At 38.8% G+C, this 10909-nt stretch overlaps 3 protein-coding genes across 4 annotated transcripts; 2 read left to right on the forward strand and 1 right to left on the reverse strand.

The window, feature by feature from the left end:
* Window positions 1-1637: 1637 nt before the first annotated feature.
* LOC106344265 (neutral ceramidase) lies at window positions 1638-4945 on the reverse strand. Its single transcript, XM_013783674.1, is given in 15 exon segments — window positions 1638-1897; window positions 2012-2077; window positions 2080-2236; window positions 2305-2385; window positions 2465-2634; window positions 2721-2785; window positions 2865-3010; window positions 3076-3215; window positions 3218-3345; window positions 3431-3698; window positions 3789-3881; window positions 3884-4111; window positions 4343-4551; window positions 4621-4870; window positions 4873-4945. Coding segments are annotated over 15 exon segments (2334 nt in total).
* A 1335-nt stretch (window positions 4946-6280) lies between these two features.
* LOC106292857 (ras-related protein RABA2b) lies at window positions 6281-7538 on the forward strand. 2 transcript variants are annotated; one of them, XM_013728525.1, is made up of 3 exons: window positions 6281-6450; window positions 6535-6736; window positions 6819-7538. In XM_013728525.1, exons 2-3 carry the CDS (start codon window positions 6572-6574, stop codon window positions 7302-7304), a joined length of 651 nt encoding a protein of 216 aa, XP_013583979.1. In that variant the 5' UTR covers window positions 6281-6450; window positions 6535-6571; the 3' UTR covers window positions 7305-7538. The 2 variants fall into 2 exon arrangements, with proteins under 2 accessions (XP_013583979.1, XP_013583978.1); XM_013728524.1 differs by having other exon boundaries at window positions 6283-6415.
* A 364-nt stretch (window positions 7539-7902) lies between these two features.
* On the forward strand, window positions 7903-10558 carry LOC106344016 (methylsterol monooxygenase 2-2). Its single transcript, XM_013783390.1, has 7 exons — window positions 7903-8033; window positions 8825-8962; window positions 9227-9372; window positions 9555-9674; window positions 9754-9966; window positions 10061-10141; window positions 10220-10558. Exons 1-7 carry the CDS (start codon window positions 8004-8006, stop codon window positions 10290-10292), a joined length of 801 nt encoding a protein of 266 aa, XP_013638844.1. The 5' UTR covers window positions 7903-8003; the 3' UTR covers window positions 10293-10558.
* The last annotated feature ends 351 nt before the right edge of the window (window positions 10559-10909 follow it).

Here is a 10909-nt window from a genome sequence, read left to right on the forward strand (position 1 = left end):
TAACCATCTCGGCCAACAAATATATTTGTTTACTTAACAAACGCAATTATATAGATTTCTAAAAATTCATTCCGAAATGACTTTGTTTCTTCTTCTTCTCTTGGACATGGGAGCTTGCGTAAATGCACTATGAAAGTGGGGTTCAACAAATTTTTTTCATTAAAAATTTAGTGTCAAAACGACGTAGTATTGAAAAATGTTAAAATTATACACAGTCAAATACACATATATACGGCCGAGGGTTATATTGCGGTTTAACTGGCACTTGGAGGGTTGACCCGTGTGTTTTTGAGTTCGCGTATTAATTTGCAAAAAAAAAAACACATTGAAGTTTTTTTTTTGCAGAAAACCCTTTATATAATTACAAATCAAACCCTTTTCATAATTGGCGGGAAGCAAATGTCTTAGAATCGAGATCTCCCGCCAGAAAAGCAAAAAAAGCCTATAAAACAAAGGACTCTCTCCTGAACCGAATCAATGCTCTCTTTTCCATAAACCCTAGACGACAATGTTGGAGCTACGTCTTGTTCAGGGCTCTCTGCTAAAGAAGGTTCTCGAATCGGTCAAGGACCTGGTGAACGATGCGAACTTCTACTGCTCCAGCACCGGCTTCTCCCTCCAAGCCATGGATTCCAGCCACGTGGCGCTCGTCTCTCTCCTGCTCAGATCCGAAGGCTTCGAGCACTACATGTGCGACAGGAACCTCTCCATGGGGATGAATCTCGGCAATTATTATTTACAGCGCAAGACAAGATTGTTGATTTTGAGATGAAGCTGATGGATATAGACAGTGAACATTTGGGAATACCTGATGCTGAGTACCATTCCATTGTGAGGATACCGTCAAGTGAGTTCTCAAGGATTTGCAAAGATCTCAGTACCATTGGTGACACTGGTTGGTACACACTCTCATTGCTCTCTGTGATGGTCTTTGAGTCTATAGAGAGACTGATATACTTACTTGATGGTATTGTTTTCAGTTGTGATCTCTGTGACTAAAGAAGGGGTTAAGTTTTCTACTGCTGGTGACATTGGGACAGCTAACATTGTGTTAAGACAGAACACAACTGTGTGACAAGGTATGTCTAATTTTATTTTTTTTACATATAACTGAATTGAGGTGTGTTTGCAGCCAGAAGATGCAATTGTGATAGAGATGAACGAGCCAGTGTCACTCTCGTTTGCGTTGAGGTACATGAATTCATTCACAAAGGCAACTCCGTTGTCGGACACAGTGACAATCAGCTTATCGTCTGAGCTGCCAGTTGTGGTGGAGTATAAGGTGGCTGAGATGGGTTACTACTTGGCTCCTAAGATTGAAGAAGACAAAGATGACACCAAGGCCTAAGACTCCGTTTGTATCCCAACAGCTTCTACTTTATGCTGTCATTGTGTGTTTCCGTTGTATGCACCTCTAGAATCAGTTGTTTTTCTTGACTTTATGTTTTATGATAACAAAAGTTTGGCAAAATTATTGCAACTCCAATGACTCATCAACAAACAAGAAAAAGTGTATTGGATTCAACTAAATTTATCAACTTAGTATATATCAACACTAATATACTTCTCAACATCAGTGCATTCATGTAGGCCTTTTTTACAATACAAGTATACAACTCTATACTTCATCTACTTGTTTATGTTACAGCGAAAACACTAGAAGAACCTGTGAAATGCTGGACTGACCCAAATAGACTCTTTGCAGCACCAAAATGGGTGATCCTGTACACCCCTCGTGATGCAGACTCAGGACCTCTCCATTCCACTGTGGCTTCACTCCGAGAGCTCAACTTCTTAGGCCTCGACCACTTGAACCTCAAACATAAGTCATCGTCTTCATAAACTGGGGTCCAAGTCTTGTCATCCCGTTCTAGTCCCTCCACCAGTGCAAACGTCCCTGCCATAAACATAGCATCTCATGTTAACAATAGAAAATGACCTGGTCACTTATTTTAAAATTATATATGTCTAAGGATCAGTCATAAGCATGAGACATTTGTTGTGAAGGTACCTTCTGTCAGTAGATCGTTTCTAGGGCAAGCTGACGGGAATACAATAGTCACCAGGTCATTTCTCACTTCAAGGACAAGTTTTTGGGAACATCCGAGATCACATCTCCAAAACTGTCTCCGACATGAGTTGTGTCCACCACGACTGGTGTGAGGAAGCTCACTTGCTTGTCTAGGAGATCCGGCGGTTGAGGCCCCGGTTGAATCACTGTTCGCGATCCAGGATTCTATTTTATCATCAATCCAATCACCGCTCACGTTTTTTCTTTTTCTTATCAATGAATAGATGTCTTTACTTGTATGACTTATCAAGGACGAGAGATTTGGAGAGCTTCTTGAACTCTTGAATGTGCGGGCCAAATAATGTAGATGCGCCCTAACAAATGTAACCATTGCATCAGATACAGATTAAGAGGAACAAGGAGCTGTCTGTTCACTGTCTGATAAGCTTTTACCTCGTATATTTGCGCTTGGTATTCCTCAAAGGTTGTCACATATTGTGAGTAACCATTAGCCAATCCAGCTATCACAATGTGAATCTCACCGCTCATTTCTTTATTACCACTGCTTTTAAGATGTCTCTTGACTGCATCGCGGAGTCGCCTTCCAGCCATAGTTGTGAATTCTGACAAGAAAGAAAGAAATGCAATATTAAACATCACACCATTAGTCATGATCTCGAAGTGTGACAATCTGAAGATTCTCCACTACCTCCAGGGACGCTGAGAATGAAAAGTTGTCCAATACATAGTATTTGCAATGAAAGAATTGAGGGATGGAACCAATGACAAAGTTAAAGTAGTCTTAAAAACGTAAACAAGACTCATGGAAGTTCACAATTCTAAACTACTTACAGCCCATTCATATGGCTTTGTCATTTCCCCAGTGTCAAGCAAGATGGGTTTTGGGTAGTGACATTCCATTTGTTTCCTGTGAGGTGGTTTAAGAACGTTTCTCACCATCCTCCAGAAAGGATTCCCATGATTTATGCAAATGGTGGACTTGAGAAATGGAAACAAAATTTACTTACTGGATGATATATTTATGACTTAGACTGGATGGATACCTTATCATCTCCTTGTGTAAAATCAAATGCTCCAGGTTCATCTGTGGTTCCAGCGGCAAAGGCAAAGCCCATTGCCGCATGACATGTTTTCACAACTTATGAGTTTCCATCTTTCTTACGAAGTGTCACATTAAGCTGTGAAAATCAACGTAAACCTGGCGGTTATCAACCTTCCCTCGTAGCTGTTCAGATGCTTTGTTGAAAAGATCCAAAGCCATCTTGAATTGTCTCTTGCCAATTATACGTGTACTCTCAAATTCATCAGGATATCTGCAGTTATAAATCAACACAGGCACAATTAATTTATGCTATCCAATCTTGTAAGATGACAGAAAAAAAAGACTGGTGAATATACCCTGGTCCACGCCCATAGCACAGCTCGTTTCTCCCACCACCACATGTACTGTGATTGAAGTCACAAGGAAGACCAGTGTCTAAGCAAAGGGCTCCAAGCACATTTGGGCTAACATCACCACAGTTAGTTTGACAGAAAGCAGAAACAAAGCCAGGCATGTCCGCCTTCCTCAGAGCACTCCTCACCCGCCTTGCAGAACTTGAGATTCTAGTTACAGGCCTACCAGGTTGTGCCTCAAAGTAAGATGCAAGCTCTAGTAACTCCTCACCTGCGTCAGACCAAACAAAATTGAAAATTTTTCCTTGTTCCATCTTTAGACAAATAATGTCCCTTTGTTTTAAAAACGTTGTGAACTTACGGCTGTCCTGAAGATTCTCGATCACGCTTGAAACCCTTCTAGGTATCGCATCTGAAATAAACTATCTTTCAGCAGTATCCTGTTCAAACCAAACCTTGCTGCAGCGCCCTTGTTGTCTCCACTGATCAAAGAGTTTTTTCGGCTCATGGAAGTTCCATGAGTAGCAAACAAATTGAAACTACCTACTGGACCCCACTGACCATCCACAAACTTCAAAAGAGTCATTTCTTTATCAACATTGTACTTGTGTTTGCTCCTTTCTTCTGAAGGATTGTAAAGATATGCACTTGGGCTGCGGTTTACACCAGCATCCAAGAGTTCACCTACAAGGTAAGTTTAATTAGCTAAACGAGCAAAACCGCTTTTAGAACCATCACGTATATATATATTATATAAAGATGTATATATCTAGGCGACGAGTAACATAAAATTTGTAACTTTAAATTCATAAAACATAAAGCAACTAGAAAAAAAAACTTGTATTCTAGCAATAATCAATCTACCAGAAAACCGAAAAAAGTTTGCTAGAGCACAGTGTTATCATCAGTCATAACCTTTATTGTTAAAAACTGAACCAGGACGAAGGTTTTCATGAGCTTGCATGATATTGTTCTCAATTCCATCGACAAGGGCATCAAATGACTAACAAACAAAGCCAAGTGATGTAACTATATACACAACATACTGAAGATAACCGCCAGGACCGGCATGGGTGTGAATACCACTGATGCCAACATTCTTTTCAGTATACAGATCCCCATATCTACAAAAGACAGCATCATCACTCCACCTTCTAATACATATTCGATCTTATAAGAAACTCAAAGATTACCTTGACTTGAGCCTTTCGATCACTTTTAATGTAACAATCTGTGAAGCCATACAAGCGTCAATGTTAACAAACACAACCCGCTTCCCTTCAGGCTCAGAGACAATGAAAGTCCGAGCGCGGAGCCTGAAGTGAATACCGGAAGCGACTTGCTCCATGTTAGCGTATCCCATCATGTTGACATCAGCGGCGGGGCCAATGATGTCATAGCTTCCCATTCCAATCAAATACTCAGAGTGAGAGTAAACTGCTCACTAGTGAGCAATAAAAGCAGTGTCGATATGTAGAAGAAACTAGTCCATAATCTGGCTAGAGATAGTAGCTCCATCATAAACCACTTGGCAATACCTTAATTAATTCATTAAGAAACATCATTATTAGCATTAGTAACAGACTGTATCTTGAAAATCAAAATGGTTCATCTTCTTACTAATAAAACATTATTGTACTATGCTGCAAAAATTGACTATATAAACGTGAAACCTAAAATGTACTACTCCCTCGGTTTTTGAATAAGAGTCATTTTGACACAGACTAAAAAAGTAGCGAAAATATATATAAGTTGTTATTAATTACATCTTTCTCAGTAATAGTATTTGAGATAAATAAAATTATTTATAAAACCAATGCAGTTTGCAATTATTTTTTAACAGAAAATAAGTATAATTTGCATTGGAATTGTAAAGCCATATTTTTTTGTGTAACAGGAAAAAAAAACTTATTATCAAACAGAAGGAGTAATATTTTTTATTGATAATGTTTTATGTTTAAAATTTATTTATATTTTAATTATGTATCATATTTAATAACATTACTTTAAAATTTATATACTAAAAATATATTAAACTAAAGTATTAAATTAAGTTTGATCCGGTCGAACCATATTGAACTGTGACTCAAAAAAAATTCCGGTTTAGCCTCCGGTCCGGTTTAAAAACATTGAATGACATGAAGCTATATTGCAGTACAATAATGTTTATATAAACTTTATACACTATACACTGATGCACATAAATTTATGTCTGGAACAACAAAACTCAGATTTAGGCTCGGTGGTCTGTTCGGTTTCGGTCTGGGTGATTCAGATTTTTGGATTTTCGGTGTTATGCTCATAAGTACCATTCGATTTTTACTAATTATCGGATCGGATTCGGTTCGGATCGGATTTAACCAATGTTTAAAATCGTACAAAAATATTTTTTTTTTAAAACCTCAAAAATTGACCAATTTTTTTAAAAAATATTTAAATTATTTACAAATCTAATTAAAAATTAGTTAAACTATCTAAATTAACTAAAAAGTATTCAAAATAACAAATAAAACAAACTACAAAAATATTTTGAATACTCTAAAATATCTAAATCACCTTAATATATATAAAAACATTAACATATTTAACTAATTTCGGATATCTTCGGATCCTAATTCGGATTTCGGTTCGGTTCAGGTTATAACCAAAGTCAAAGTAGTAAGCTCATAAGTCCAATTAGGATATTTTGTAAAACAGTTCGAATTCGGTTTCAGTTTTTTCCGGTTCGGGTTAAGGTCGGTACTTCGGGTTGAGTTAAAAAAAAAAGCCCAGGCCTACTCAGATTAATGACATTATTTATTTAGTGGTTAAACAAAAAAAAAATCAATTCCAAAATTAAAAGAAAAAAAAAATCTAAATAAATGGGTGTTTCCGTTTTCATGGCACTGTATACGGAAGAGGAGAGACAAAGAGGAAACAGAAAGGAAAACACACAACAACAACAACAAAATATTCCATTATCGATCCTTTCAGCTTGTTCTCAAAGGGGTAAAAATTCTAGTTCGTCCTTCGATTTTTCTATGGTATCGATTTGCACCGTTGATTCGCATAACCTCCACTCTCCATTGTTTGACGGTATATGTAATGTGTGTATTATGTATGCACAGGTTGATCGGACGCGCTAGGATTCGAGAGGAAGACAAAATGGCGAATCGAATAGACCATGAGTACGATTACTTGTTCAAGATCGTCCTCATCGGCGACTCCGGTGTCGGCAAATCCAACATCCTCTCCAGATTCACCCGAAACGAGTTCTGCCTCGAATCCAAATCCACCATCGGCGTTGAATTCGCCACCAGGACTCTCCAGGTGATCGATCATCAATCGTGTCTTTAGATCTATCACCTCGAGATCTAATCTTGCTCATGCTTACGTGTATCTGTTTTTATAGGTTGAAGGCAAAACAGTGAAGGCTCAGATTTGGGACACTGCAGGGCAAGAGCGTTACCGAGCCATCACGAGCGCGTACTACAGAGGAGCCGTCGGTGCTCTCCTCGTCTACGACATCACCAAGAGACAGACCTTCGAGAACGTCCTGAGGTGGCTACGCGAGCTCAGGGACCACGCCGATTCCAACATTGTGATCATGATGGCTGGGAACAAATCAGATCTAAACCACCTGAGATCCGTTGCTGACGAAGATGGTCGGTCTCTGGCTGAGAAGGAAGGTTTGTCGTTTCTCGAGACGTCTGCTTTGGAAGCGAGTAACATCGAGAAAGCGTTTCAGACTATTTTGTCGGAGATTTATCATATCATAAGCAAGAAGGCCTTGGCGGCGCAAGAAGCTGCGGGTAATCTTCAGGTTCCGGGGCAAGGTACTGCCATTAACATAACGGATTCGTCTGTGGCTAAGAGTAAAGGATGCTGCTCTACCTAGAAATGACTAATCAATCAATCAATCACACGTTTGATTTCAAGAATCTCTCTTTTGTTATTTTACCCTTTTTTTTTTTTTTTTTGGTTATTGGCTTTAATTTCAGCAAGTATAGCATATGCCTTTTTGCTTCCCAGTTCTATTTTATTTTTTGGTTTTATGTTACAGATTGAAGCTTGTTTAGCTGTACTGAAACTTCTACAGTATTTCCCAGAAAGGAAGATCTTTGTTTATTTATTGTTATCTAAAAGTCTTTTTGAAGACACATTAACAGATGAAGAAGCTCTCTGCCTGTCTGATTCGACCTGCAGTGTTTTACATAGAAACGTTGAAAAGGATCTTACTCCTTATCATTAGCTCTTGGCTAACTTTGATCGTTTCAAAACAAGTGAGGAGAAAATCTCTGAACATCTTTAAAATGTACAGACAACAAAAGGAATAAAATAAAAATATGGGGACCACTGAAAAAAAATGAGGGAGAGGGCGATGCGCACGAGGGGCTGGGTACGAATTTACGAGTCACGGGTCAAAAAGGTAAAAAATAAAAAGTTAGGTGGAATAAAAAGAAATATCAGACTCGCTCCAGATTCTTTGTTTTTAGCGTTCCGTGACAGTCTGTTTGTTTGTTTCACTCGTGGACTCTCTCACAACACACCTCTTTCTGGCTCTACATCTTCCCCATCTCTCTCTCTAGATCCATCAATGGCTTCCGTCGTCGAATCCGGTTGGCAGGTACTCACCTCCATTCTCCTCTGAAGAATCGACCAGCTCGTGTGATTTCCTCTTGTTTACTCCTCCGTCCTCACTTGACCGCATTGTGATACATAGCTCGTATTTATTTCGCTTTATCTTATTGTGATCTGGGGCTGTTTGATTGTTTTGATCCATCAGATTAGACGTCATTCCGTGTCGATTGCAGTAGTGTGCTAGATCTGAATTTGCCAAATCACGTATGATCGTTTTTTTCCAGTTTCCGTTTGTGGTTTTGGTAGCTTAAACCGGTTTAGGGTATGGAATCTGGAACTAGAAGCTTGAATGGATTAATCGAGTCTCTCTCTGTTCAGGTTGATTAACGTCTTGGATTTTAACCAACTGTTGAGTTGGCCTAGTGGTAAAGGGGTTACGGTTGTAACTACTGCCACCCGGTTGGAATATTTACAATCCTTGGGTTTCCGGCAATCACCTTTATCATAACATTTTACCAAAAAAAAAAGAAGTCTTGGATTTTGCATGGTTTTAGTGGACGCGGGGGGGGGTTGATTACTTTTCATTTGATTCTATCACTGGAAGTATTCTAGATACTGTGTATGTTTCTGGTGTCTATGTACCTACCTAAGAGTGAATAAACCACGTGCTAATTGAGCAATAGTCGTTCCTCTATACATTTGCTTTTACTTTAACGATATATATATGTTTATCTTATATAGATGGTGACTAGAGACTGAAAATGATGATACCAGTGCTTTCTGTTTCTGTTATTACCATCACAATCATGATCTCTTGCTGATCCTTTTTTGTCGCAGTACCTTGTGACACATTTTAGCGACTTTCAACTGGCTTGCATTGGGAGTTTCCTCCTCCATGAAAGTGTGTTTTTCTTATCTGGACTCCCTTTCATTTATCTAGAAAGGCAAGGCTTTCTCACCAAGTACAAGATTCAGGTTAACTCTCTCTCTTCTTTATTCTCATTTGCTCTCAGTGGTCCTCCTCTGTATTTGCTTTGCGTGATCGTTTCAATGGGATCTTGTAGAGGTTAATCACCAAGTAATCAGTCACTTGTAAAGGCAATGGTTGTTTCACTTATAAAAGTTATATCTATTTGTCATGAGAGCAATTACAAGTTATCTGATCTATTTACTCAGCTTCTCTTATTTTTTGTGATGATCAACAAATGCCCCCTTGTTTTGGTAATTGGTCATATGCAGGCAAAAAACAACACACCTGCAGCCCAAGAAAAATGTATAACTCGCTTGTTGCTTTATCATTTCTGCGTAAACTTGCCCCTCATGATGGCCTCCTATCCTGTTTTCAGAGCCATGGGAATGCGAAGCAGTTTTCCTCTACCGTCCTGGTATTACCAGGTTCTTTAGTGCTTAAAGCTTTTTGTTCCTTTGGATTCTCATGTTATACACTCTTCCTATTGGCAATTCAAAAACAAATAAATGAAAACTGTCAGTGTTGAGCATCATGAAAGAACCTGAGCGTATGTTTGATCAGAGTTTTATAAGACCCTCTTTGGTGATGGTCTTGCAGGAAAGAAGTGTCTGCCCAGATATTATTCTACTTCATCATTGAGGATTTTGTTTTCTATTGGGGTCATCGGATTTTGCATACAAAATGGCTGTACAAGACCGTCCACAGTGTTCATCATGAGTAAGTTTGTATTGTTCATCTTGCAAAATGATTAGTACTTAGATAAATTCTGAAAGAGCAACCCTTTTATGATACCCAGATACGCCACACCGTTCGGTTTGACGTCAGAGTATGCTCACCCCGCTGAGATTCTGTTCCTGGGATTTGCTACCATAGTCGGGCCAACTCTCACCGGCCCCCACCTAATTACTCTCTGGTTATGGATGGTGCTGAGAGTGCTTGAGACTGTTGAAGCACATTGTGGCTACCATTTCCCATGGAGCCTCTCAAATTTTCTTCCTCTCTATGGAGGGTAAGATCACAAACACACACACCTAGCCAGCTCTCTTGAATCTAAAAGCTATAGTAGACTGTAATTAACGTAAAATTCGATAATTTGGTTACAGCGCGGACTTCCATGATTACCATCACCGCCTCCTCTACACAAAGTCTGGAAACTACTCTTCAACTTTTGTGTATATGGACTGGTAACCCCCTGAGCTATCACTAATCTCTTTGTTTTTTATGGGAAAAAAAGATTTTAACAATTCGTGTTGGTGTATCAGGATCTTTGGTACCGATAAGGGCTACAGAAGACTGAAATATCTTAAAGAAAACAGTGACTTGAAACAAACGTGAAATCGCTAAGCTTGGATAACATTTGTCGATGGAATTGCGGATTTGCGAGTTTCTGTTTGCATCTCAGTGAAGGTCTTATTCCGCAGCCTCGTTTTCTCCTTTTATTTTACTTCCATGCTGCTTGCTGCTGCTGTTTCTGCGTCTTAGTTTATTATGTGTTTAGAAATGCTACAAATGTGGCAAAAATACATTTGGTACATTAGCAGGCGTTTGTGTTGGGCTTTTTAAGCATTTGATATGAGTCATCTATTTGATTTGTTGATTAATATCGCCACTCTTTCGTTTTCCTGGACTGACTATTAAATGCTTATATCGATTTTCTGGGATATGTTGGGATTCAGAGCAAAATCAATCAGCCCACAAGTTTTGGTCTGAGATATCATGGGTTTGTATTCGGCCCTAGCCATTTCACACATAGATTCACTGGATAAAAGTAGCTTGTAACTTCGTTTGACAGGTACATAATTTTAGATCTGATCAGTAATCATGTATAGATCAAACACTTTTAGATAGAATCATAGAACAATCAAATATTAACCAACACCGACACGTATAAAATGTGCATATGATATATGTGCATCGGTGGTCCTTGGTGGGTCACGTCCTTTATTGTGGTG

Source organism: Brassica oleracea, chromosome C5 (assembly GCF_000695525.1).
Source record: "Brassica oleracea var. oleracea cultivar TO1000 chromosome C5, BOL, whole genome shotgun sequence".
NCBI lineage: Eukaryota > Viridiplantae > Streptophyta > Magnoliopsida > Brassicales > Brassicaceae > Brassica > Brassica oleracea.